The sequence below is a fragment of the Filicampus tigris genome, chromosome 1 (assembly GCF_054856515.1).
Source record: "Filicampus tigris isolate MCC_2025a chromosome 1, RoL_Ftig_1.0, whole genome shotgun sequence".
Classification (NCBI taxonomy): domain Eukaryota; kingdom Metazoa; phylum Chordata; class Actinopteri; order Syngnathiformes; family Syngnathidae; genus Filicampus; species Filicampus tigris.
Window position 1 is genome coordinate 39,118,367 of NC_141217.1, and position 27,288 is coordinate 39,145,654.

At 47.6% G+C, this 27,288-nt stretch overlaps 1 protein-coding gene across 1 annotated transcript in view; it reads right to left on the reverse strand.

Moving 5' to 3' along the window:
* Positions 1-2,112: 2,112 nt before the first annotated feature.
* LOC147154040 (Krueppel-like factor 7) overlaps positions 2,113-27,288 on the reverse strand; it is a 29,170-nt gene continuing 3,994 nt past the window's right edge. Inside the window, exons 2-4 of the mRNA XM_086039877.1 lie at positions 12,966-13,566; positions 7,592-7,715; positions 2,113-4,722 (exon numbers count right to left, since the gene is read on the reverse strand). Of these exons, the coding sequence (XP_085896003.1) occupies positions 4,671-4,722; positions 7,592-7,715; positions 12,966-13,566 (777 nt within the window). The 3' untranslated portion in view covers positions 2,113-4,670. The remainder of the gene's footprint in view (positions 4,723-7,591; positions 7,716-12,965; positions 13,567-27,288) is intronic.

Sequence of the window (27,288 nt, forward strand, 5' to 3'; positions counted from 1 at the left end):
TCCACCCGTCTAAATCCGACATTCTGATTAATATTGCGTTTGTGGAACATAAGTTAAGCAGCTAAATCGTTTTTGTTCATCTCATCTCATCTCATCCCATTTTGTCACTTGCCATGATTGGTCGTCATCTGAGCCCTGCGCAGTGTTCATTTTGACAAGACCTGATTTAGTTTTAGTTGTAGTCTTTTGTCTAAAATTAATTCAAGTTTTAGTCATGAATTAGTCATCTGATTGTATTTTAGTTTTAGTCCAATTTTAGTCCCTAAATAAAGAGCAATTTTAGACTAAATTAATGATTACTTTTAGTCGATGTTTTAAAAATAACTGCGACTAAATAAATGACAAAAAAAATGTAGTCACCGAAATTAACACTGGCCCTGAGCAACTGTGATGCTATTTTTAGTTGACAGCAAGTGACAAAATGGCTGCCCCCCTGAGATGGACAAAAACGGGTGGATTTTACGACTTCACTCATATTCCATAAACACAATATCCATCACAATGCCGTGTTTAGGCTAGTGGGGCTGGATAGAACATTTGGAGTTGACTTCTTTAAGCAAAAACAAAAGAGTTATTAATTAATTAAAGTGGTCATTACCGAAGTAGTTTTGTGGTCGACTTATGCCAGCCGCAAACCGAGTACCACATTTGAACGACGGACAATTTTGAACACATTGTGACACACAATGCACACTTATTGACCATCCTCAACTCACTGCAACCAAATTCCTCTTCACCTTTTGTCTGTCATCGGCAGCCGACCAGTTGAGTCCGCCCTAAACTAGCAGGGATATGCCTCCGTTTCTGCTGTGACCCTGGACAGGAGAGGCCGTACAGCAGATGGATGAAAGAGGACCACCGAGAGGGGAGAGTTGTGTGTCTCTAACAGCGTGTTTATCACGACAGCTTTTCAATTATTCGCAGAATATTCCGCTGGGGAACTGGGGTGTAAGAGTGCAGGATTTTTAAAAATGTGCTGTTGCCCTGCTGCGAAGCAGCAGGAGTGTGCGTGAATTAGTGCTCGTGGCTTCGCCGTCAACGTGTTTAAAGGGGAAGTCAACCCAAACATATTTTTTTCAAGAATATGTTCTATGCAGGCCCACTAGAAACAGGGCATTCTGATGAATATTGCATTTGTGGAATAAGAGTTAATCGGCCTGTTTTTAGCCATCTCTGGGGGCGGCCGTGTTGTCAATCCTGTCGACTGAAAATGACATCACAGTTGCTCAGGTACGACCAATCGTAGCTCACCTGTTTTCTGAAACTGAGCCGCGATTGGTCGTTATCCGAGCTCTGAGCATCTGTGATGTCAATTTCAGTCCACAGACGTGACAAAATGGCCGCCATCCGGGGATGGCTACAAACGGGTGGATTTCGCTTAACTCATATTCCACAAACACAATATTAATCAGAATGCCTTGTTTCAACTCGTGGGGCGGCATAGAATATATTCTTGAAAAAAAAAACGTTAGGCTCGACTTCCTCTTTAAGGAAAACTCACTGAAAAATGATTCCATTAGTTCTCATGCAGTAGTAGATCTTGTAGGTACAGTTGGGTAGATAGCCTTGACGTAATTACTGCTAAAAGGACATTACATTGAACCAATACAAGTAAGCTTCTTGATGAGGGTGACAGTTTCAATTAGGGAGCATTAAATAAAACAAAAAAAAAAAAAAAAGGAGCTCCTCTCTGCCAGACCCGAGGCGAATTAATACGCTGCATAGGACCATTTAGCAGGGAGCAATTACTCCCTAATTAGCCATTACTTATTCGATTAGCCTTTTATCAGCTGGTCATGGTCAAAAAGCAAGTTTGTTCACAGATGTGATAACTCACTGCGAGCAGGTGTTGTCAGCCTTCCTGTTGCAGGATGGAACCAGAAATCGTCACGCAATCAGGACAAAGTGGGTTCAAGTGTGGTTCCGCTTTGGGTGCGGCCGCAAAGAACCGTCAGTGACGGAGCCTGAATGCACCCTGGGTGCTCATTGTCCACGAAAGGGCCACGATTCTGCGATTGATAAGACGTCTTTCCAAATGCCGTACGTGAAGAAGACGTGACGGGCGATGTCAATGAACAGACCAGCCAGGAAGCACGACTACTCCATGCCAAACTGCGTCTACCATTTATTACACATAATTACATTCTTAAATTAAAAAAACAAACAAACAAACAAACAAACAGTTCATTGCATAGAGATATTACAATACCAATTTAAAAAAATGAATTATGAAACAAAGTGGTAACAAAAATAAATCTTTCTCATTTTTCCATAATAAAGAACATTATCATACTCATACATCATAATATACAAATGATAAATTTGAAACACTTTATACAGTCGAAAGAAAGGGAGAAAGACAACAACACGGGAAACGGAGAAGATGGGTGACGGTTGGGCGAGGAGGGGGAAGAGGAGTTGAAAGGGTTGATCTCTCGTGGAGGGGAGGGGGAGGGGTAGCCTACAAGGGGACGCTGGTAGAAAAAAAGGCTCTGATTTCAATTTCAGAAGGAGATCAGCGATGCTGAGAGCTGCAGCCTAGCCTGCACCTCAGACCGAGCCAGTGCGCGAGTGTGTGCGTGCGCGCGCGCGCGCACCCTTTTGTGTGCACTCGCACGAGAGCGTCTGCGTGCATGCGCCGAGGGCGTGCTTGAATGTGTGTGCACAAGTTAAGTTTGTGTGTAAAACAGTAACTGTACAGAGACGCAGTGGTCGTGGCGTGATGTGCACAAGCGGACAGAAAACATCAGATATGTTACTTTTTTTTCTTTTGTTTTCCAAAGTAGAGTGCAAATACAGACAAAAAAATAAACATAAACACACACACACACACACACACACACACACAGGCACAGCATAATTGACAATCATTCATTAAAAGGACACGTATGTGAACCACCCAAAAAATAAAACAAGTATAAAAAAGTAAACATTCACATTTGAACTCCAGCGTACACTTGAGAAGATTTAGTTGAGTCGGTTCCAAACAATATTTGGGATATTTCTGTGCTCCAGTCCGGGGGTTGCCCACGAGAACATCAACCGCAAGCACATTTGCACGCAGTCATCCGTGTCAATTTTGGAGCTGGAGAATTGAAACACATACATAGAGCTGCCATCGACGGTGCAAACCACGTGTATTCATTTCGTCTGCGCCCCGACCCCAAACGAACGCTGCTTGCTAGGCGCTGATCCGGATTCTTGCGTGCTATCCTAAGAGTGAACTAAGAGGGGCGTCTACGTTCCTCATTTGACTCCCCCAAACTCCCCTTTCTGAAATATTGTGCCAAGGGTCCCAGCTGAGTCAGCGGGAATGGCGGCATTGCCTCCGTTTGTCCGTGCCGCCTGGATCAAAGGCAGAGGTGGCGTCTGGGATTCGGGACTCGGAGCACCGAGAAGAACTGCAACGACGCGTCTTTGTACGCCCGCGTCTCATTCGCTCGACGGTCTGGGAGCTGAAAGGGCAGCTAACTTTGCTGAGTGCGCGGATCTGGTCAGCTCTCCCTTCTTTGCCCTCCGTCGGCCGCCCCGTGGAAAAATCTGCTCTCCTGACCCCGTGGCGGACTACGGGAACAAAGTGTGACACAAGTCACCAGCCGTGACTTCCGGGTTGAACAATGTGTGGTCTTGACAAGGGAGTGACCGCTACGCCCGTTCACATTTTCAGCTGCACGTGCGCGGATACATTTAGAGACACATTCACGTTGATCCGTCAGCCAATTGGCTGCAGTGGCCCTCCTCCTACGAGTCCGTTCGCCGTCCTACAGGGGATCGATCTGTGGAATGTCCCAGGAGACGCGTAGGGCCTGAGTTACTGGAGAAGTTTGCATTCTCAGTGGAACTTGGACAACTACATTGGAACAGTTCCGCACGGCGAGCGACGTGCCGGCCGGACACTTTTCATTTGGCCGCACCCATTCCCAAAGAGTTCTTCAGAATGGTCTATTCCGAACAAATGGGAGACCTTTGCTCGGAAACAATAGAGCCTCGACATACACGGTGATCGAGTCTGATGTGCGATTACGGTCAGCAAGCTGCTTTGACTTGTGCATGGGGCGCAAGTTCCTCCCACTGTGACAAAACAGGACTTTTCTTTTTTTCAACAAAAGGCTTGCAAAGAGTCCATTGTGCAATAGTTTTCAGCTTCGACGATCTGGCAATTTGAAAACTCCCGCAGCCTTCCGGATCACCTCAATCATGCTCGGCAAACAAAAACACACTCCAATTTTCAAAAGTCGGCATCGGTCTTTCAAGCACGTGCCATCGAAGCAGAAGGATTTGTAAATGGATCCAGTTTGGAAGGATGAGAGGTCGAACGGAAAGCTCGCGAGACCCGACGGCCTTCGAGTGAAGAGCAACTACGGCGACCAAGCGCGAAAGTGGCTGCGTGTGGGCCAATACCGCTTGAACATGAGGCAAAAGTGGACCGCGCCCAAGAGCCGCCAACTCAAAGTGGCATCGCGGGAGGCCCGTGAAGCCGCACGTGAGACCCGCCCGTGTGTCGCCTGCCCGCGTCCAAGCCAAAGCGTGGCTGGCGCGTCTGCCTCCGCTCCGCAAGTGCCAAATCCAAAGATTTGCCGATCATGTTTTGCTCCGCAAGTGATGTTGTCCTCTCTGCTTCCTCACCGCCTCCACTCCCGCCCGCTGCCTTCTGACGTGCCGCGCGCTCCTCAGATGTGCCTCTTCATGTGCAGCGCCAAATGATCCGACCGTGAGAAACACCTGCAAAGAGCGGAGGGGGAGAAACGAAGATTGTTTAGTCAATGATGCCGTTAGCTAGCGAGCACCGAGCCATGTGAGCGGTGATGCAATTGGTACTCATGTGGCTCATTCATTATCAGCATTTTCACGTTCAGCTCCTCGTGATGTGAGCTGCCGCGCCGTGAGCGACGGCAGAAGCGACACGGAGCTATAAAAACCACACTTTAAAAACAGTTGGGTTAAAAATAACACCATTTTGGGTCAAACATGGACCAGCCATTACTTGGCTCAATTTGACCCAACTTTCTGGGTTATTTTGCAGAAAACAATCCCAAAAATGTGTTGTTGTTTTTTTTTTTGTATAAAACAACTCCAAAAATTGGGCTGTTTTGTCCAAAATTTTTTGACCCCAAAAACAACACATCTTTTTAACACAACTGTTTTCAGAGTGTATAGGACAAAAGGTTGCCTTCAAGTCGGAAGCAGGTTCCAACATATAGCTGCTCAATGTAGGGGTTGCAACGAGAGTGATTTAAAAGTTTTTCTTCACAACACAATGGCCTCAAATCAGAATAATACGGCTGGAGGTTTAATTATGCATGCTCATGTGCGCGCACATGCAGCTAATTTATGAGCTCCGCATTCCCCCACGATGACTAAACTGACAACTATTCTTGCTGTGTGCGTTGCTGCATTCAAAAAGAAAAAGAAAAAAGCGAAACCCATTCAAAAAGACGGAGCAGCCTCAACGAGAAGTGTTCAGTGAAGAGGATCAACAGAATATATGCGGTGGACTGGCATATGCAGATTTACAACGCATGTGGTACGGTGTTCGCTTGCCGCTGTAGTTGTTTTACTTTCAACTGTGGCGGGCTTCCATTGACACCAGTGTGACGATTAAGACTGCTGAAAAGACACACACGTGTATCGAATTGTTGGTACGCTTCCGTTTCAGGAAGACAAGCTCGCAATGGTCACTGAAGTAACTAAAACAAAAAAAGATAATATATATTTATTGAAAAGCACTGAATGATTCTGTGGTTTAACTGAATTACTGACTAAACCAGCGGACGACTGGATAAAGTGAGTTATTGACATGTTATTGACATTTTGACACAATTTTAACGGTAACGTAACATATTAGACTGTTGACTTAATGGACACGTCTTTGATTTGAAATATTTGCGGTTAGCTTGCTAATACTTGCTCAATATTAATCATTATTTCCTCAAACCCCCCCAAAACGGATTATGTTTAACCATAAAGGTTTCCAGGTCTCCTTTTTTTTTTCTTTCCACATTTTATACCATTCAACATCATGGTGACAAAAAGCACATAAACCCAAAGGTATTCAAGTTAGACGTTTGTTTTTTTGGGGGGTTTTTGACACTTGCGATTGCTTCACTTCAGCAAGACAGAGGCGACTGTCAGGACCAATCAATGTTTGTCTGAGGGGCGGAGTTAGACCGATGAGCCACCAGTCATCTGTCTGACCATCACACCGGCAAGCGTGATGCGCATTTACCGTTTTATGCCATCAGACACATGTGGTGAAGGCGAGACCCAGGAGACCCTCAAGCATCTTTTCCGTGTAGCTTCAGCGAGACAGATGGTAACGTATGAGTCACAACTTGGGGGCACCACACCAGCTGGCACACCGCAGGTCTCTCACCCCCTGTCCCCACTCACCTCCCAAAGCCCCCCCCTCCCCGTCTTGTCTTCTCTTTCTCCCCCTCTTCCTTCATCTCAGCATGATCTGCGCCGGGCCCCCGGGGTTGGGCGCCATGCGACGCATGACAGAGATGAGCCCGAATTAGAGAGCGTGCCTGCGGGGTGGAGGGGGGCCGGGGGGGCCTCAGATGCCAGGGGGAGATGGGGAACTGCGGGCAGGGTTTACTGTATTTACAGTGTGTCCAGCTGAGGTCTGACAGATGCTCTGATGACCGCGTGAGATGCTCATCAAGACGAGCAAGCTATCAGGTACCGCAAAAGAGGCGTACCGGCCGGCCTGCTATATGCGGACACTTATTATGCAGAACGGACCATTTTATTTACTGTCACATTTCCAGCGTCGGCACATCATTCTGATGACTAGTCGCACCTAACAACACATTTACTTTTCAATATAGTCGCTGACACTGATATATAGGTCAATATGGCCTCATAAAAGTATCTTTATGATGCTGCAGATGCTTTACAACTGCCTCAGATTTATACTGTTGGATGCGCGTTCAACAAGATCACAAAAATGACCTTTTCGGCGCCGCAGCTCTTCCCCAGAAGACAAAATTGCTGTGAGAATCCCCGAGGTGTCAGCAAGGGTCGGATCACAGACAGAGGCTTGTAATTAAAACGGGGCGAAAGATTTTTGTGTCACAGTCAAGCCTGATCTTTTTATAGCAAATAATGGCCTCGCAAAGCTCGATGGTTTGGCCGGCCGGGCTGCAAATTAACATTTTGCTTGCGTTTCATTATCAAACAGGGGCCGCGGTGACTAATTAAGGTGGGCAGCCGACAGCAAATTACGTCAGCGCTCCAATGATATCTGATGGTGTTTTGGATCGGAATACGCAGGGATGGATTAAGCTTCACTGCGGGGCCTCCGATCCATCTGCCAAAGAATTAAATATTTAGACACTGAAAGATCGTGCGGAGCAAACTGCTTAGCTGGTCAGTTTACGGTGCTCAAGGACGCTCGGGACCGGAGCAGCAATCACACAATGTTCCGGGAAGTAAGTGGGTCAGCGTGAGCGTTTTATCGACAGAAACACACTGACCTGTATTTAGCATCGTCCACAGCTCAAGCGTGATCATACAAAACATATCGAGATCAAAAAAAAAAAAAAAAAAAAAAAAAAGGGGGGAGGACTGAGGGGCGGGTTTGACAGACCTGTCGCAATGGTTGCACTTGAAGGGTTTGGCGCCGGTGTGTTTGCGGTAGTGCCTCGTCAGCTCGTCGCTCCGGGCGAACCGCCACTCGCAGCCCTCCCACGAGCACTTGTACGGCTTCTCACCTGCATGGGGGAGAGGGATGAAAACACCTGGTTCATCAACGGTAATAGCAAAGACACTGATGATGTCCCGATGGTGTGCGATGGTGCTGAACACACAGAAGAAGAACGGTGGCAAGACGTGAGGGGAAGGTGGCTACAAGCTGATGGAAGTTTGCAGACGTTAGTTGCTACACATTGCTAATCGGCGAATGGCAACGGCACCTTTTTCAACAGTTGGATCATTGTGTTTTTGCCAATGAATAAGATGAACATGAATAACCAAGCATCGATCATATATATACTGCTACTATAGTGTACATAATATTCAGAGTCAAAGGGAGGCTGGAGCGGAATCTGATCCATGTCCAGAGGTTGCCTTCGCCTCAGAGTGATCACCTGCCAATCACAAGACTAACACACTGGTCGCAACTGAATGCGTCGCAATTTTTTATTATTCCCAAAGTGTATCGTTTTGACTTCCTGAAGTCTGAACAGCAACGATTACATGAAATCGGATCTGGGCAAGATGGATTGCAAACCACACGGGGACTTGGTTTAAAATCCAGCAGAGGACGGACCAATTCTGATCTGATGTGTTCACTTGCAAATGACAATGTGGACAGGAGAGGCTCTTCAGCAGATTTGATAAAAACAAACAAAAAAAAACCTGTGGATTCACTATCACTCTGAACAAGGCCAATGAGACAGAATTCATAGTTTGAACTTAACATTCATGTTTGTGGAAGGAAGCCACACAAGCAAGATACAATTATCCAAGACATGAATCTTCTCTCTGTGAGGTGACAGTCTTAACTAATGCACCACGGTGGCCCCATGAAGAAACATTTAACCAATTTAAACGCATATCCTTAGAACCCTGTACCACATTTTGCATCGACTTGTCGACTTTCAGACTCAACTAGTCGCCAATTATGTCTTTTTGACTTGAGGAGGAGGCACAGCAACTTGCTGCGCCAGAGGAGTGCGCTGAATGAAATTAATCCACCGTCTTAATTGAGTGAATTTGTCACAAATGTCTTCATGCACAGCTTTGGTAAGTGATAGTGGCCCGGTAAATAAGGAAAAAGAACGAGGACAGGTTTCCTCGTTTGGCTAAGCGGTGTAAACGTCAACTGGCCGTCCAAGCAACAGGCACACCGAGCGACAGCATTTTTAAGCTAACAGGTGACACCGAGCGAGCGCTTCACCAAGCCCGCATTGCATGCTTTTGTGTGCTGTATTCGAAAAAAAATAAAATAAAAACAAACGACGTCATCAGACAGTGCCGACCGTACCATAGTCTGTGGCCAGAAAGGCTTGGAACAGCAGGTCTAGGCACACGGGCTGTAGTCAATGAAGCCCCGGGAGACGGGATGCCTGACTCTGTTGCCTAGCAATGGGGCCGGGAGAGGAGGAGTGCGTGTCGACGCTGGCTGCATGCAACATGAGGAGGCAGCCGAGTCGGTGCAGCTGGCTGGATCTGGCAACGGCACGCTGCCATGCCACCGGCCAATTACCGGGCATGCCGGCAGAGCATGGAGGCAGTTGCCTAGCAACGGTAACTGTAGAGATGTACGGAGCAATGGGGGAGGGATAGTGAGAGGTGGTAGTGGTGGTGGTGCAGAAGGAAAGGGGGGGGGGGGGGGGGGGGGCTGTAGGGGGGGGGCATTAAGAGACCAGTGCCTGCAGCAATAATAACCACTCAGCTACCGAGTCCTCCAACGATATGCTGCCCCCGTTGCCTGGTAACAAAGTCCACCTCCCCCACCTTTTCTTTCTCAAGATACCCTCGCAAAACAGACTTGCCTCCTCACACACACACACACACACACACACACACATACACGCGCACACACGTAAACCAATGCACACGCCGCTTCCATTCAGAGGGACTGAGTGTCACTGAAAAATGGAGATCACTGATCTAATCCATCAGATTAGCTCAAACTCATCATCATAATCAGATTATGCTTTTGTTACTTTTGGAAAACATGTCGTGGCTTATGTTGTGGATCATTTCCTTTCACTCAAATGATTATAAATCCTCTGCGTAGTTCCAGACTCCGTTGAAAGTGTTCCGAAACCACTGCTCAGACATGTCACGCTCTCCCAAATGCTCCCCCTCAATCCACCCGCCCGCCCCTAAAATGCTTTGCCGAATAATCAAATCAAATCAAAAAATTATACATTCACATCCGTAATCTGATAACTGGGTGTTTCCTGAGTCACGCTAATCAAATCATATGTCATCTGAGCGTTCCCTCACACACATGCACACGCACACACGCGGGCATTGCACTCCAGCCTCTCAGGTGCCAGTGTTGATCTTAATTGCATTTCCTCCATTAACTGGAGCCAGTGCCGGGCATCTTGGTCTCAGAGGTCATTAGAGAGAGACTCTCCGAGAGCGCTTCACGACCTGCAACCAGCATTCCGGCCTTTGATATGAGAGAGCAAGCGGAGGGTTGGGGGCAGTCACATGACGCGAGGAGGCGGGGGGGGGGGGGGGGGGGGCAGGGTCGGTGGCGAGGGTTCTGAATGTTACAGAGAGCCTCCAGGTCAGCTCAAATATTCACGAATCATCTAGTTGAACTGCTTTAAAATCAGCAAAAATCCAGTTACTGCACATTCGCCCCATTCAGTCGAGCGTAGCTTTCCCATGGACACTGGCAGTGACCATGGATATTATAATGGGAGTGTAACCCTGACAACCAGAAGCCAAATAGAGGAGGCTTGGGCTTGCGCCGTTAACCGCCACCATGATACTGCGCACCGACAGCCACGTGGCGTGCCGCACTTAGAAGCTAACGTGTCCAACGGCGCTAAACTACAGCGACGCGGCTGCCACGGGGAGTCAAAGAAAGACTGGAGTATTTTTGCAAAGGGGGACACAGGAGAGGAGAGCGGAAGGTGATGAAGGATGTCAAACGAGCCACAGAGGGAGAATAACTGGAGCAGCCTTGTGTTTTAGCTCCTCGCTCAACCTGCTCCCTATCTAATTGTACCACCCCTTATCTGTCATAAGCCTTTTCACAAAAAAGCTCTACAGGGCACCGCTATTCCACGCCGACCCGTCTAATTCCAGATTAAATCGTCGCCCTTTCGCCGGCAGTAATTTATGGAAATAACAAGTAAGAAAAGGAGGATTTGAGTAATGACATCTTTAAACGTGTCAGGATAATGGTGCAGTGACTGGGGAGCCTGCGGTACAGCTGTTGCTTCACAAAGCGGCTCGCTGCCTTATATGCAATGCTTGCCTTCTTCTTTGACTCTTTGGCTTCCCTCCTGAACACATCACTCTTCTAGCTGACTAAAACATTTGATTTATGTGCCGATTGATCTTAAAATCGCCCTACTGTCTTGTGGTGGGTCTTCATGAGTAGCTTGAATTTGCACACTTGACTGATTTTTTTTTTTTTTTTTTTTCCCTGGTCTACCCACTTGACATATTTTTTACCCACTTGGACGGCAAAGATACTTCACAGGTGAACTCGGCGATTGCGTGTCCTCGTTTTAATGCAGCTGTGTGATGCGCTTCACAGAAAGGTTCATCAAAACTTGAGAGATTTCTTGGCCTTTTGTCAAACAAGGTACGAACGAGCCGACATTGCTCATAAGCGTTAGAACACAAACATGTATGCTGCACGCAAGTCGCAATTCACTTTTAAAGGAGTTCGGAAATAGCCTTGAAAACATATGAAGGGGCGTCATATTTTCAAACAAAACTCCCACCGCATACATGCTCAATGTGTCTTTCAGAGCGTCTTATCAACAACTCATTCACTGCCAAAAACGTTTTTATATGTCTTTTCACAGTCGGGCCATTCAATCATATTTTTTTCTATTTTTTTTCAAACGTTAGGGTAAAAGAGGGTCTGAAAATGTCTGTCAGTTCATGGGTTAAGAGACTGAGGCTGAACATGACAATTGTATGTCCAAAAATGAATACAATTAATGAGTAACATTAAAAATCACAATTGCAGAAAATATGGCCAAAAGTTGCCTTGTGTACAGTACGTTGATGGAGGAGATGTGTGCTTAAAGCGCACAGTACTTATACTAATATGTTCTTTGCAGGAAATCGGTATAGTACGGAGGTTGACCAAATACTCACGAATGTATCTTTATACTCAAAAGTTGACATTCATGAAGCATGCCTGTAAAAATAATGCTCTTTTCCAAATATTTGGAAAATGCAACCTAGGATGCCATTTAGGTTTTCACTGTACGGGAAGTCCTCAGTTGACGACGGAGTTCCGCTCCTACGGCGCCGTGATAACCCAAATTTGCAAGTATAAGTTGGAGAGTGCCATCACTACCTTGACCTTAATGCAGTAGAAAATTCATAATGACCAAATATGGATCACCAATCAACCAGTGGACAATTACCGCTTTAGGACCTAGTCGTGTTTTTGACAATACCAACCAAACGTCCAAACTCAAATAACCTAAGTGAAGAGTCGACATAGTAACAACAACTTGGCTCCTTCTACATTCTTCTTTGTTGAGATCAGTGCATGAATTATCGCACTGCTATGATGTTGCATTATTTACTGAACCAAAACAGCTACTTTGTATCTCCGTCCCGCATACACAATCTCCAGTGGAGCCGCAAGCTATATCGCGGCTTGCAAAGATGGCTTTAGCTGACGGCAAGGCCCGCCCTGACACACGACAGTACAAGCCAACCTGCCATGACCTGCCTCCATAACTGTTATGTCTGCGACGTATTTGTAGATTCTGGATGATCACGGCCCCAGCAAAAGGTGGCCGGTCACTGACCTAGACCTGCAGGAAGCTTTAGTGGGGGGCGAGGGGCGTGGGGCGGCGTCAGCGTTCGAAAAATAAAGCTGGGAATGGCAGGCGGCCTATCCAGGTCAATCCATCCATCACTGAGCAGTTACTCAGGCGGAGGACAGCTCCCCGACGGGGGTCTGAGTGGTTTGGGATGGAGATGGAGGAGTGAGAGAGTTACGGCATCGGGACCCCACCCCCCTTTGCTCTCGTCGACAGCCTTGCCGCCGCGGACCGGGTTCAGGTCGAAGGGGTGGGACAAGAAGAGAAAGCGCTACTGCTCCTGCGCTATACCAAGAGCTTTTCATTTCATACTTAAGCTCATTCTCCAGAAGGATGGAGAACACTTGGGATTTCAGTCACAAGAAAAAGACGGCTAGCGGATGGCTGGACATGGAAAATACAGGATGTCCAGATAAACAGATGTGCATATGAGTAATGGGAGTGGTATGAGTAGCCATTAGAAATGGTTCTCACCGGTGTGTGTCCTCTGATGGGCCTTGAGGTGGGAGCTCTTGGTGTAAACCTTCCTGCAGCCATTGAACTGACAGCGGTGGATCCTCTTCTTGTTCTCCGGGAGCTCCCCGAGCACGCACGCGACTCCCTCGTCCTCCTCCTTGACCCGGACGGAGAGCGGGTGCGCCGCCACCAGCCGGGCGGCGCCGAGCCCCACCTTCCTGGCCACCAGCTTGAGGGTGAGCGTCCCATCGGCAGACGCCGTCAGGGACGGGCTGGCTTTCGCCAGGTGCCGGCCCAGTTCCGGCGATGAGGGGGGCGTCAGGGAGGTGACTGCGCTTAGCTGGGCCTGGTGAACCCCTTCCATCCCTTCTGTGGGTTCGGCTGCCTTTGGTTCCGTTTTTATCGACGCGGCGCAGGGGAAGTTCTTCCGCGCAGGGCAGAGCGCGACGGTCGGTGGGCTCGGCGGCTCATCTATGCTGGGGAGGAGAACGTCAGCCAGTTCTTCCTCGCCGTCCTCCTTCAGGTAGGCCGGGGTCAAGAGTCCATCCAAGTCATGGTCGAAGAGCTCCGACAGACGCTTTGGCTCCGTCTGCAGATAACGCTCCAACTCCAGGCAGGTCTGGAAGGCATAAAAAACAGCAGAAGGCTCACTCTCCAATCCAATTGAATAAACATCCATCGTCGGATATGCCATCAAGCACTCGTGGGCGCTCCACTCACTCGGCTGTCACGAAAAGCACACGCACACCACCGGAAATGTGTGACAGTGATTACGCACAGATTGATCGCAAGCACAATAGGAGATGTCCTAAACCGCATACAATTCCGATCAAACCGTGCTGGCACAAACATGCGCGCGTCAGCTTCTAGCCAGCTCATATTGGCCGATTTATGCCTCCGTATTTACGGTCGACTTCATCCCAATTACTCCCCGCACCTAATCGTAGAGGCCAAAGAAAAGAGCCCTGATTTGTGCACGCACGCTGGCGTTCTGAGGAGTCTATTACTTTCCACTATGTTGTCAAGCTTCGATGAGGCGAGCCGGCCAGGGACGAAGGCGTCCGATGTCCAAGGATAAAACCATTACGTGCGGGCGGACGGCGCCAGTTTGATCCCGGGGATGGCTGTGTTTCACTTGTAGCCGCTAACCTGTTTTGACAGCTGAGATGGAGGCGAGCAGCTCTGCCGGCTGCGTACTACTCCCCACTTCATTTGTGTGTAAATAGGCACTGACACGCAGTCGCTGCTCCCATTATCAGAAATAAGGTTTTACAGACTGAACACATCAGAGATATTTGCACCCCTCCCCCCACCCCTCCTCCCGCTCCCCCAATTCCCCTTCCATCCTTTGCTACTTGTTTGCACCTTCTAAAAATAAAATCACACATTTCTCTTCTTTCTTAGCCGTTGCTAAGGGAATGTGTCTTCCAGGAACAAAAGGATATCTTTTGTTTTGTTTGTTTGCAATGTTTACAGGATTTGCATACTGACATCAAATTAGACCACCCACCTCTTCCCTGTGCCACGCGCCCACGTTATTTCTTCCTCACTATGTGCTGTTTGCTGTCTATAAATTGGCAAACGTCTCGGAGTGATGTTTCATATCCGCGCACCCTCTCCACAGCCTGTTTTGCCTCACTTTTTCACTCCTCTCGTTGTGGCGGTTTGCTCTCCCAAGGTGAGCACTAATTATCCGTCTAAACCGGCCACTCAGAGACAAATTTCTTCAGCAAAGCGCCGAGGACCGCAAACCAAGGTGAGAGTGTGTGTGGGGGGGATAGTCCAATCATTTCCAATCCACGGTGATACACTCTAAAACAGGGGTCAGCAACTGCGGTCCTCGAGGGCACCTGTCCTGCAGGTTTTCAACCCCTCCCTGCTGTAACACACCTGTTAAAATGATCAGGATCGGTATCAGGCTTCTCATGAGCTTGCTTAGCTGATCATTTGAATCAGGTGTGTTATAGCAGGGAAAGATTGAAAACCTGCAGGACGGGTGCCCTCGAGGACCGCAGTTGCTGACCCCTGCTCTAAAAGCTTTTGGGTTAACCCATGAAGGACGGGAGCGCATAAGCGCGTTCCCACCACTAAAGTCGGGAGCGCCGTTGCGTGTTTCTCCCTTTGAAGCCGGGAGAACGTATACGTGGTTTCCTTTTTTTAAATCCAATTCTCGGTCTCTTAGCCAATGAAATGCATCCGAATATACATGTGACGGTGTCGTGAGTAGTCGGAGGGTATCCGGAATTTTTTCGAGGAATAATGGAGGCACAGTCGATCGCGGGATTTCTGATATAAGTCATGGCAGTGATATAGACGACACGCTCGCGGACTTTAAAGCCGTGAAACCATCCACACGTGATGTATGGTTAAGATATATGTTCGTCGTAGACAATGACGATTTCAACGTCTTTGTGAGAGAACACAGCATGGTAATTACCACTCGATTTTTTAAAAAATTAAAAATAGTGCTTCACATACATCTTGGATTGATACAGTAAAGATGAATAAACTCGGGCCTGTGTGAAAGCCACAAGTGTAAGCTCTCAATTTTTGGGGGAATTATGTTTCTATCTGCGACAGGTGCTGAGATATGAATTATTTTGCAGGTGGCGAAAATGTCAGGTTTTCAAGGGTGACTCCAAAGACGACCGTAGAAGTTTTAGAGAGATGTCACACGAGGGGCTTCAGGCTTTAATGGGTTAAAAAGAACACCATTTGGGGTAAAAAAAAAAATGGACCGATACACTATTTGGGTCAATTTGACCCAACTTTCTAAAAATAAAACTGCCCGATTTGGGCGTGGTTTTTGCAGAAAATTGGATAGTTTTTTTTTTTTTTTTCCAATCCAAGAAGGTGGGCCAAATTGAGCCAATGAGTGGATCGGCCCATTTTTGACCCCAAATCGTGTTCTTTTCAACCCAACTGAATTTAGAGTGTATGACGGCATGTCGGCTGTCACAGCGCATGAGGTGGCGAGTATGCAACTTAAGTGTGAGTTGTGACAGCCACACTCGCTGTCCACACTTCCTTTCTGCTGCCACTCCATCAGGCGCCAGCGGCCCACCGCGTCCATGTCCCGCAGGTGGTGACATTAACATTGTTTGAGAGAAGGTCATGTCGTTGATCAGCAGCCTGTGCGCGTTTCAGGCCGCGGCGCGTGGGTGGTGCCATGTCTTCTGCGTGTGAGACGCATAATTATGCTGCTCTCAGTGTAATTATTCAGCGCTTGTGTTTTTGCTCGAACACCCACTGTACGCTCATGCATAAACAAATCTTTTTGCTGATATGGTGCCCAAAAGTGTGTGCGGGAGAGAGAGAGAGAGAGAGAGAGAGAGAGAGAGAGAGAGAGAGAGGGAGAGAGACTACTTGGCGGAGCGCCTGTCTGGAGTGCCGACATTTATTGGTTTTGCACAAAGCCAAGTTCCATTTTCCTAATGGGCTTTTTGGGATGATTCCTTTACGTGAGCCAGGATGATCCGCTGGCTATTCCAGCTGCCAACCACTAAGTGAAAGGTGGTGACGGTGACGGTGCATTTGCAGCCATACCGTGACCGGGCAGCCCATGTCCACGTCTAAAACATGACTCGCGCAAACTCGTTCATGCTTTTGGCGAAAATCAAATTGGAAAAAAAATGGAAAGGTCATGTTGTGACAGAGGATTGTCGGTTGAAAAACAAATCTGAGCGAACGATACCCCGCGTGAGTAAATGTGTGCAATGAAGTAAAAAATGTGAATTTGTTTTTCTGATGAGAAAAGTAATGCAGCTCTGCCTGGCCCACTTTACTGGCGAATCATTTCTAGCACCAATGCTAAACAGCGATACGTTTGCCAATGTTGTTTCGGCTGTGACGCACTCATCCATGTCCAGAGTGCGGTTTCTTTCCATTCCGTATCACACGGACAGGAGCAAATTTGCTCTCTTGTCCTGTTTATACCAACAATGTAAGCTGCTTTGTGTTTCGTCTGCAAGTTCACTAGCTTAAAGTGGAAAGCAACCCAAACACATTTTTTTTCAAGAATATGTTCTCTGCAGTCCCACTAGTTGAAACAGGACATTCTTATGAATATTAAGTTGGTGGAATATGCAAAATCTAGCCATCTCGGCCATTTTGTCACTTCTGTCGACTAAATATGATATCACAGATGCTCAGGGGCTCAGCTAATGACCAATCATGGCTCAGCTTCAGAAAAAAAGGTCAGCCGTGATTGGTCGTTACCTGAGCCCTGAGCCGTTGTGATGTCATTTTCAAGTGACAAAATGGCCGTCCCCAGAGATGGCTAAAATGGGTGGATTAACTCTTATTCCACAAACGCAATATTTATCAGAATCCCTTAATTGTTTCAACTAGTGGTCTTGCGTAGAACATATTGTTGGAAAAAATATGTTTGGGTTGACTTCCCTTTAAGTCTTCTGTGCTGCGCATCGCTCGGCAGCCCCGACTTGCTGCACCTTGATTTACGACAAAAACAACAGAAAAACACACGACGGAGCAAATATTTGCTGTACAAAAGGGAAATTAAAAAGGCGTTTTCTCTGCCTTTATGTTCATTCATCAATTTTAATGAGTGTGGCGTGCCGAGTATTTGCACAAGGCTTTCCTTATATAGATTAGCGCAGTTTATCGCATTTCATCTTCTTGCCGAACCTCTTTAGCTCCTTTTGGGCAATGCTTCTCGAACGTGCAAAAATGAACTTGCGAAAGGCTTCCGAAATCATGAAAATGGTCCACTGGCCCATTGTACATACACAAGTGCGGTTTTAAATACAGCAGGTGTGACAGCAGCAGACAGGCAGCCAAGCTCAGGCTGAGCTCCCCTCTTTTGCGGGGCCCTGGGCCTGGCAGCTGATGCCCTCTCCCCCGTTGCCTCCCTCCACCAGCCTGCCACCGCCATCAAAGCGCAGGCTGCCTCCCAACTGTTAGCTCCCCGCTACGCCGCTAATAAAAAGCCAGGGTTATAAATATGAACAGAGGAGCGTGCATAATGCCCTAAAGGAGCACCCAAAACACCACTAAACAGATAAATGTAATGGGATGGATATGGCTCATTAATTTCAGCATGCTTAGTTTTTACAGATGCTGTGATCGGGACAAGGTGTTATGAATAATATAAAAAGCGTCGGACTGCATTTAAATGCAAAGAGGTGCGCATGGGATGTGAGGAGGAACCGATGCATCTGCTTTGTCCTTTTCGAGGCTGCGCTATTGCTGAGTAATATGGATTTCCCCCCCCCCCCCCCCCGCCTGATGTAAATTCTTACGCACATCGATTCTGCATTATTTAGCATAACAAGCGACATCCTGTTAATGGCAAGTCTCAGATCGATAAAATATATTTTTTAAAAAGACAAACCGCGCTCTGCAGTCGTTTCGGATGCAACCGAATTTGCTTTGCCGTTGACTCTCCTTGACTTGTGGCGTCACACGTTTGCCTCCAAATGGGGCAAAAGGGCCGAGCACTCGGTTTTATTTATTTACCGAGTCAGGGTCAACTGAACTCTCTTATTCTTTTGATGCAGACTCCTGCTGTGTGCGTCTCATCCTGGCGAGGTGCTACAGGCCTCCCATTGATCTCGGGCCGAGCCATCACTTTGAGGTGACAGCTAAATGACCTGCAGCCCTGGGCGCTGACCATCTCACCATCGCATGTGTGTGCGTGTGCGTGCGGGTGTTTGCGTCGCAGTGACTAATCGATAGGGGATGATGCCTGCCATTGAGCTCATCAGCGGTGGCCGTCGCAGCAGACAGACTGTAATCTATAGCTTCGCTGAGCAATACTTACACGCCGCACCCCCACCTGCATGCACACCAAATCCGAAAAGAACTGCTCCACCCTCCTCCCCTTTCCCGCTAAGCTCCCCTCGAGGCTCCTGGCCACGCAGCAGCGCCTGCGAGCTGCAGCCTCCTCGGAGAGCAGCGCGGCGTCACGTCATCGTGGCCAAGCAGCCTGCAGGGCTCCAAGGGAGGCAAGGCTTCATTTTCCTCCACCCCAACTTGGGCGCCCCTTTGCATTACCCGTCATTCTCAACAGGCTCACTGGCAGGGGTGCACAGATTGGCCAGGAGGGATCTTAGAGGAGCTGGTGGGGCTCGGGAGCAAAAAAAAAAAGAAAAAGAAAAGTGGGGGGAAGGAGAGACACAAAGAGAAGGGAGCTACAGGGGAGAGAGGAATCTCATTTATCTGCCTTGTGAGAGGTGAAACGTGCAGAGGAAGAAAGGAGGCTAGCGCGAGGGGTGAAAGACCTACAAACATTACGCTGCAGTTTCGAGTCAAAGCGCGGAAGAGATACTCCTGATCGACTAACGGCTCCATCGCTGGCAGCAATCGCGTCTTACCTAGCTACAGATAACATGTGGCGGAAACAGCTTAATTACACACACGGCCTTATCAGGAGACATTAGCCCGGCAGTGATAATCCGTGCCAGCGTCAGGCCCTTCCGTCAAAGTCTTGCGATGCTTTCGGATTGAGTTGATAAGAACACTTCACCGCTTGTTAAATCACAATTCGCTGACGGGCTTAGAGCGGATGAAGCACAAGCACAAAAACATACACCTCCTCTTCGACAGAGCTGGCCATTTGGCTAAAAATTGAGCGTCCATTATTCGAGATCCGTCCGCAGCGTAGGTACCCTTCCGTCATCCGTCTTTTTCCGGGGGGAAAAATCGTACCCGTCTATAGGCCGGTCCGCCTCTATTTTTCAAGGGCCGTCCGCCGGTGAGTCTGACGAAACCTTCACTCGCACCTCCCCCCCGGACGATATTTGATACAGAAAGAGTGACTCACTGCGCTTTGGAAGCCTGTTGACAGCCTGGACCCTCACTCAAATCTGTCCCGCAAGCGACAACAACACCGCGACCATCAAAGTCTCGCCACGACTAATGACGGACTGCAAATGGATGGCGGACTAAATAAAGCGGAAGACAGTCTATTTAAAAAAAAAAACATTCCGTCGTTCGTCAACCATCAGCAAAACGGGCATTCATCAAGTGACGGATAGACGGGGCGGTCCGTCAGATAGACGGAACGCCCAGCTCTGCTCATTTATAGGCCACTTTTTTTTTTTGGGTTTGGATGAAATGTCAAAGCATTTTGCAGTCCATTCAATTGTTTTTCAGCTCAGGACTCCAAGATGGGATATTTTCCCAATACTCTTCCTTCTGCACCCTCAAAAGTGCCAAGTACAGCATTTTCTAGGGAAACATCACAGATGGATAATCCGTCTTTCTCGTGACATGTAAACCGATTGAGCGCTTGAGGTTCTGCTAACCTTGAGATGCGCGCAGCGTTCAGGAGGGCTTGAGGTCCAACAAGTGTACTGCGCTTTTAAAGACCGAAGCCAATCTCTCCCAAAGGTGCGTGACCGAGAGTGGAAAAATGCCTTTTTGTTCTCGCGCTAAGAACGATGACTTGAGAAGTGAGTGCGAAAGAGGATCGAGGGCTCGAGACAGAAGAGGAACGGTGGAGCGGAGGGATGAAGATGCGGCCGGGAGGAGAGTGGCAAAGAGGATGGAGGCCAAGGCGGGGAGGAGGGGAGATGTAATCCCGGCGACGAGAGCGCCAAGGAGGGAAGTCGCTTTAACTGGATTTGGGTGAGCCGTTGTTTATCGCCGTACGATTGGCCAAGTAGCCCCACTTAGCTGTCAAAAGCATCCTAATCTAATCACCAGACATTTCAGCCATTTTCCACCAACATGCACACGACGCGTGTGTGGGAGGGGGGGGGGGGGTCGCATGCAGAGGGGCGGGGGGGAGTCGGCGACAACAGCGGTTTTGCATTTGCGGTGGGATTTGGGGAGTCTGTGCTGCGGATGTAGCCGACCCCATTGTGTGAGGCAGACTGGCTAATCTTCATTACCGCACACAATGGTGGGTGCAAAGAGCGAGTCCTTGGCCGCAAAAGGCACGGCGAAACAAAAGCGTGGCGAGCGGTGAACGAGCGCGAGCGGGAAGACGGGCCGACAATAACCGGGCGAGAGATAAAGGGAGCGGTGAAGCGGAAAAACTCGTACTCACGCGGCCGGCGTCAGAAAAGGCCGCTCGGTAGCTTAATCACGTCCCGGCTGCAACTGTGGCGCTGTGCCACCGCTGATAAGGTTCATTCATACATGCTGAATTAGGGAAGCATTTTGCGCGCTTGCACCGCGGCGGCATTGTGGAGCAGGCTGCCATGGCCGTCGTCCTCACCGCGCCAAAACGCTCGTGAAAACAAGAGAGTGCATGGAAAGAGGCGCAGGCAAGTGGCGGCGTCCACTTGAGAGTTGCGCGGCGTCAGATTTGGGGGAAATCAGCACTAATGTCACGAAAGGCGAATTGACGGCGCATAGTCGCCGATCACTTCAGTGGTACATGACGAGACTCGGGTCAATTAGTGGAGCTCAGAGTTTGAAGAAAACATGGTGAAGTTGCATTTAGCTGTTATGTTGCACACAAATGGAATAAGATGCCAACACAGTGGAAATCAGCCCCAAGTGCAACTTTGCTTTTCTCCCATAAATTTGATTAAGGTCTTTTAAAACAAGCTTGAATGTTTTTTTTTTCCTGTTACTAATTTTAGAAACCTACTTTTATTACTTGAATTTGAAATGTTTTAAATATGTTTTAAAGTCTTAGGTTTTAAAGGTTTGCAATTGCTTTTAGTTGCTGTGACTTTCCTTGTGTGAAACACATTGAGTTGCCTTGTAGATGAAATGTAGAATTAAAACTGCCTTGCTTTACTTTGACTAAATTTTAAGTGGAGGGAATGCTTTTCACTCATCTACATTCAGCGACAATCGAGTGAATTTACGCAGAATTTACACACGGGGACACCAGAATATGGACTGGTTGCATAATGTTATTTCCCGCCAGAGAAAAAAAACCTCTTGGTCACCTGTGGGACAACAGGGTAACATTTGCAAAACTAGGAGAAGCTCAGAAAGGTGAAGACATATAGATATATAGAAGCATCTTAAAGTGGACCCTAAAATGTACTGGGAGCATGAAAATTGTTCAAAAATACGCTCACTTATCAAAGCTGCGCATTCGGAAACAGAAGACAGTTTGAATCGATTAAGGTGATGGACTCGTTTCATTCCGTGCACTCATCTCTTGCAGAAAGTCAAAAACGTTTGCAAGTACTTGAGTGTCGAGCTCGAAAGGTCATCGCTGCGTTCCTACCAAAAACAAGCTTGACATGTTCACAAAAAACAATCGTGTTCACATCACAATGACTTTACGTGCGCCGGCATGAGCAGGTGGGACACTGTCGCTCCGTCTATATTCCCACCGCAACGCTTTTAAGACAAACCCGAGTGGGAAAGATTAGCCCAAGCTGCTTAAAATATTGAAAGACATCTCCTCGCCAGCGGGCTCTCCGCCAAGAGTGGCGAGAGAGCCTGAGAGCGAGTTGATGTTGCTCACGGATGGGCGGAAGTGGGCCGAACTCACTGACCCCTCCGCTCGCTGCCGCAGCGCAAACGCCCCCCCCCCCGCGCCCCAATTTCACCCCCAAAGCGCCACAACAAAGGCTGGCTGGGATGAGCTGCGGAGGTAGCTTGACCTTTGACCTTTGCATGCAACTGGGTGGCAGTGCATGTTTCTGTGTGCCATAACACCGGCGCACAAAACACAGACACACACACACACACCGCCACCTGCTAGTCAGACTATTCAAAGGCAAACGCTTCTCTTATTGCTGTACACACACGCACACACATAAACCCAATAAACCTGTGCTGCAGTGCTTGCTCTGTCGCTGTGCTTTGCTTACACACACGCACGCGCACACACGCGCGCACACCGGTGAAAATTATTGATGTGCTCTCTTATAAAACAGTGGCTGGTCCCTGAAGTATTCCTGGCAACATCATGGGCTGAAAATAGCTGCCGACCCAAATAACTTTCCCCGACGGAACGGAGACAGAGTCAGACCACAGCCACGGGCAACTGCGTGGCTTTTACTAATTGGCAGCATTTTACAATGAAATCATATCTGGGACGCAATCGTGGTAAACTAAAGAGCGAGAGGATGTGCCGTCTCGCCGCGCGCATGCCCGGGAGGAGCCGCCGTCCTGTTGGTATTACTTATTAGTAAATACGCGTAGCGCGGATGGGACCCGAGTGAGGAGCTGGAGAGTCATCTCATCGAAGGGTTGCCGGAACATCACCAAGGGTCGATCGCACACCGATCGTCGCGACAGTCAGTTGACATTCAGTGCGGCGGAACCAACTGGCCGCAACAGAAAAACTGCAACCCCTGGCGTTCATATCGGAAAACGTTTTCAGGCACCCCACATTTATTGTACTTGACTATTTTTATTGACCAGCGAGCAACATGGCGCGATTGGCAAGGACGAAGCGGCTTGCCGTGGCAGCTGTAGTTCGGTGACAACAATACAAAGGGCAAGAAATAAAGAAAAAGTGTGCGGTTGTTTGAGAGGCGCCTGGCAACGATGGCCCCATTCAGTGACTGCACTTTTGAAGTTGTATTTTGAAGACGGGCCGTCCATGCTTTGCTTGTCGTGTATTGCTGTGCCTTGACATGCGAGTCTAATTTGTGCCATGACCAAAACACTCTTATCTCCTTTCCCCATTGAAATGAAGGATTAAGCCATTATTCTTTCTAGCCTCCCCCGCCACCCACCAAAAATAGTGGTTGTGTTTCTTAATAAGGAAAAATAGCGCACAATAATACTGCCCTTTATCAAAAAGAAATATATCGTAGTATCATGATTAAATAGAGTTTAAGGAATTCAACCGTTTGTACATCATGAATTAATGTTGCAATCCTTGGCCACTGGGACGGAGTATAAAACTATATTCATCCAGACACTAATGAAGAATTGGACTTTGTGTTCGACAACTACATCACAGCAAGATGCTGTAGTATGTGTCGTTTTTCGCAGATGATGAAGAATATAGGCCCGTGCGTATTACTGTATTAAATACTGACATTTGTTCATCTATCGCTTCTAAAACTGCGACTATCAATTTTAACAGATAGCATGTCAATGGTGTTTTGCATTGTTTGTTAGCGGCGAGCTAAAAGCAAAGCTATGCGTTTGTTTTAAATAGACAGCATGAAATTCGGTTTTGGTTTGACGGTAAACGTGAGTAAACAGCTTGAATCCTCTTTTTGGTGAGCTGTTTCAGTATTTGCCAAACTGCTGCACATTGTGAAGTGACTTGACTTGAGTTCACTGCCACCATACAGTACTCGTATCTCCAAATTGCCGCCAAAGCAAGAAAAAATGGGCTGAATGGTGACTGAATGAAACTCCCAAATCTTACAAATTGGCTCACTCGTATCTCAAGGGGCCACTGTGAATATTTATAAGATAGCATATTATGCTGTATTGGTACATGGCTTTGTAAAAGTGTTTTTTGTTTGTTCGCGATCACTCAGGTGATATGCTATGGCGTAGATTGGCCCGCCATTCAAATTTTGAAATGCAGAAAAACTACAGCTGCCAGTTGGCCACTCCTGAAATGTTGTGGTCTACCCGGGCCCACGGCTCAGTGGCATTCGTTGGCTTTGCTCAGTGTGTGGCGGACCTCAGGTTTAAACACGCACTGGCCTGCTCACATTATGCGACAAGAACAATGAGCAAAACATGTTCGATGTCATGCTGATTAATGGCTCTTCCCACAGGTCTCATTAAATCATTGGAGGCCACTTGCCAGGAAACCAAGCGCCATTCTCATTTGACACTTATACGAGCGTTTTTTTTTCCCCCCTCACACCAAGGCTAAATGTCAGAATAAAATAACACCACGTCTCACGCTCTGACATGTAGGCCAATCCCAATTCCAGGTCGAATCCGCCCGTTTGTGAGGTGGATGTATCGCATTCAAACGCTTCAGGCCTGCAGGAGCTTTGACAAAAAAAAAAACCTGAGATAAGATCTGCACCATTTCACCGGGAACCAAGTTCCATCTTCCGTGTAAGGTCTTTCCATTTTTAACTCATTCACTGCCGGACATTTTCAGACCCTCTTTTAACCCTAACGTTTGAAAAAAATTGGAAAAATATAATAATAAATTCCTGGGATTGAATGGCTGGACTGTGAAAAAAAAGCAAAAAAATACGCGAATGGCAGTGACCCAGTTAAATGGGAGCCACATCCCACCCCAAAAAAAGGATTTCGCTTCGGACTAGCATTACAAACAGTAGTCAGATGATAAACACGAGCAATAAGAAAAGCAAGTGTGATGGCGCGAAGATAGTGAAAGATAGTTTGCATGCGGCGCAACCATGCAAAGCGCACACAAAGCGTCTTACATAACGCGGCAAGCTCCTGCTCCGCCGCCACGTGGCAACCTTGGGCCAGGATGAGATCTCATGGAAAGACATTTTAAAAGCATATGCATCCCCCTCGAGTCAAGACGCTCCGCCCTGCTTTATAAACAAGTGGCTTTACGGCGTGTCCTTGCCGCCGTCAGCGGCGCGGGCTAAAGGCCGTGATTGATGACTGGCTTCGGATGACAGCGAGCACTGGTGTTTACTCAGTCAAATTGCCCTTGTCTCTCCGTGCCCCGCATCTCTTGCCTCTTCTTTGGCTGGATGTCTGTTTCGTTGGCGTCTCGCGCTCCCTCGGGGTGGGATTATTCCCCCGTACGGAAGGGCGCAAACAGCCAGGGTCCTTTCTATTGGCACTGCTTACCGAGGCTGCCTAGCAACAGGTAGGCAGCGAGATGCGATGGAGCGCCGTGCCAGGCACGGCCATCAGATGCCTGAACGTCCTCTTCGCATGCGTCTGGACTTAAGTGCCGAGTGAGATGAGGTGGAGGGGAGGGGATCGTTTCGTTTTAAAACGTTTTGTTTTTTTTTTGTATGGTTTCGGATCGTTTCATTTCAAAACGGTTTTGAAAGGAGTTATATGCTTCCACACGACATCATATTGAATACGTGTTCTCACGAATCATGCACACCTACAAATGCACAAAGTGGTGAAGTTGCTCACTGGTTGTTGTGCTTGCACCTGAAATGCTTACAGAGGTGCGACGGGCTCCAGATGCTAATTTCTCAAGAGATTTAACAATCAATCAAAGTGATCTTCTCTATGGCCTCATTTTACCACAGTCGTGGTCAGTGTTCACACACTCGTCATGGGCATGAATGCCATTGTCATTTGATTTGAAATGTTCTTTTCCCAGTGTGGAATGATTAGACTGGTCAACAATTTTTTACTACTTTTATTAATCGGATATGCAAGTCCACTTTTGTAGATTTTTTTTTTTTTTGCACTGATTCTGCACCTGCCCGCATTTTTCTCGAGCACATCATGTTTTCATAAAAATAACAATACAGTATAATGTGTAATATAGTAATATATTTATGAATATTTATGAATTAAGGGTGAGGTTCAGCAACAGGGGGAATTTCTTTTCTGAATCGCCATAGTAAACAAAATGGTACAATTTGTATTGCACAAGCTTTTATAGGTGGATGTGATAAAAAAATTTAAAAAAAGTTTAAGGGCACATTAACCGATCTCTGGTGGCAATTTGATGCTGACCAGTTTTATAAAAATGCACATTCAAAGATTTTTAAAAACATGGATTGGGTGGTCAAATTTAACTTTGGTTGGTATTTTCTCTCATGGAGGCTCAAATATTAACGTACCTCCGTTATGTGACTAAATGTGTTTTAGTTTGTTTCACCTCGACTCGACGTGTTTTGCACTAACGAGTGCTTATGCAGACCTGGCCTCCATCTGTCGGCGTCTTATCGCGTCTAGATTAAAACATTTGAAAACTCTTGACCATGTTCACACACTTTGATTGTTTAAGCCGAGTCGTGGTCTCCGGGTGCCATTCTGCTCTTTGATTTCGCTTTGGCCTTTTGCACACGCAAATTGCATTTAGTCAGAGAAATTCACTTTTGGAACATGAAACAAGTGGGTGGGGCTGGCGTGACATCACGGTGTGTTGTATTCTCATGTGGGCTAATTTCACTCTTTTTTTTCTTTTGGTTTGTTTTGTTAACTTTATATCACAGCGTGAGATTCTAAAGTTATTCCACTTCCTTCTTGGTGGACTTTTATTGAATGGTTTGGATGAGCGTCAACGCTCGCTAATAGTGCTTATTGCGCCACCGGCCTGTGAATGTGGGCAGAAATGTCTCTGAAACATCAGAGGTGCGGACAAAGATTTTCCCCAACACGAGCCTCCTTTTTCCGCGTCTTTGTGACAAGCCGGGCAGCCAAGCATGTCTGAGCAGCGTAAGGGGCCATGACGAGCGTGCCGACATTGGGCTCAAATGATGTGAAAGTCATCTCCGAGCCGCGCGCGTGTGAGGCGTCAAAACGGCAACTGACTTTTCTGCCGGTAGTTCATCAAAGTCGGGGCGGCGGAGCGTTT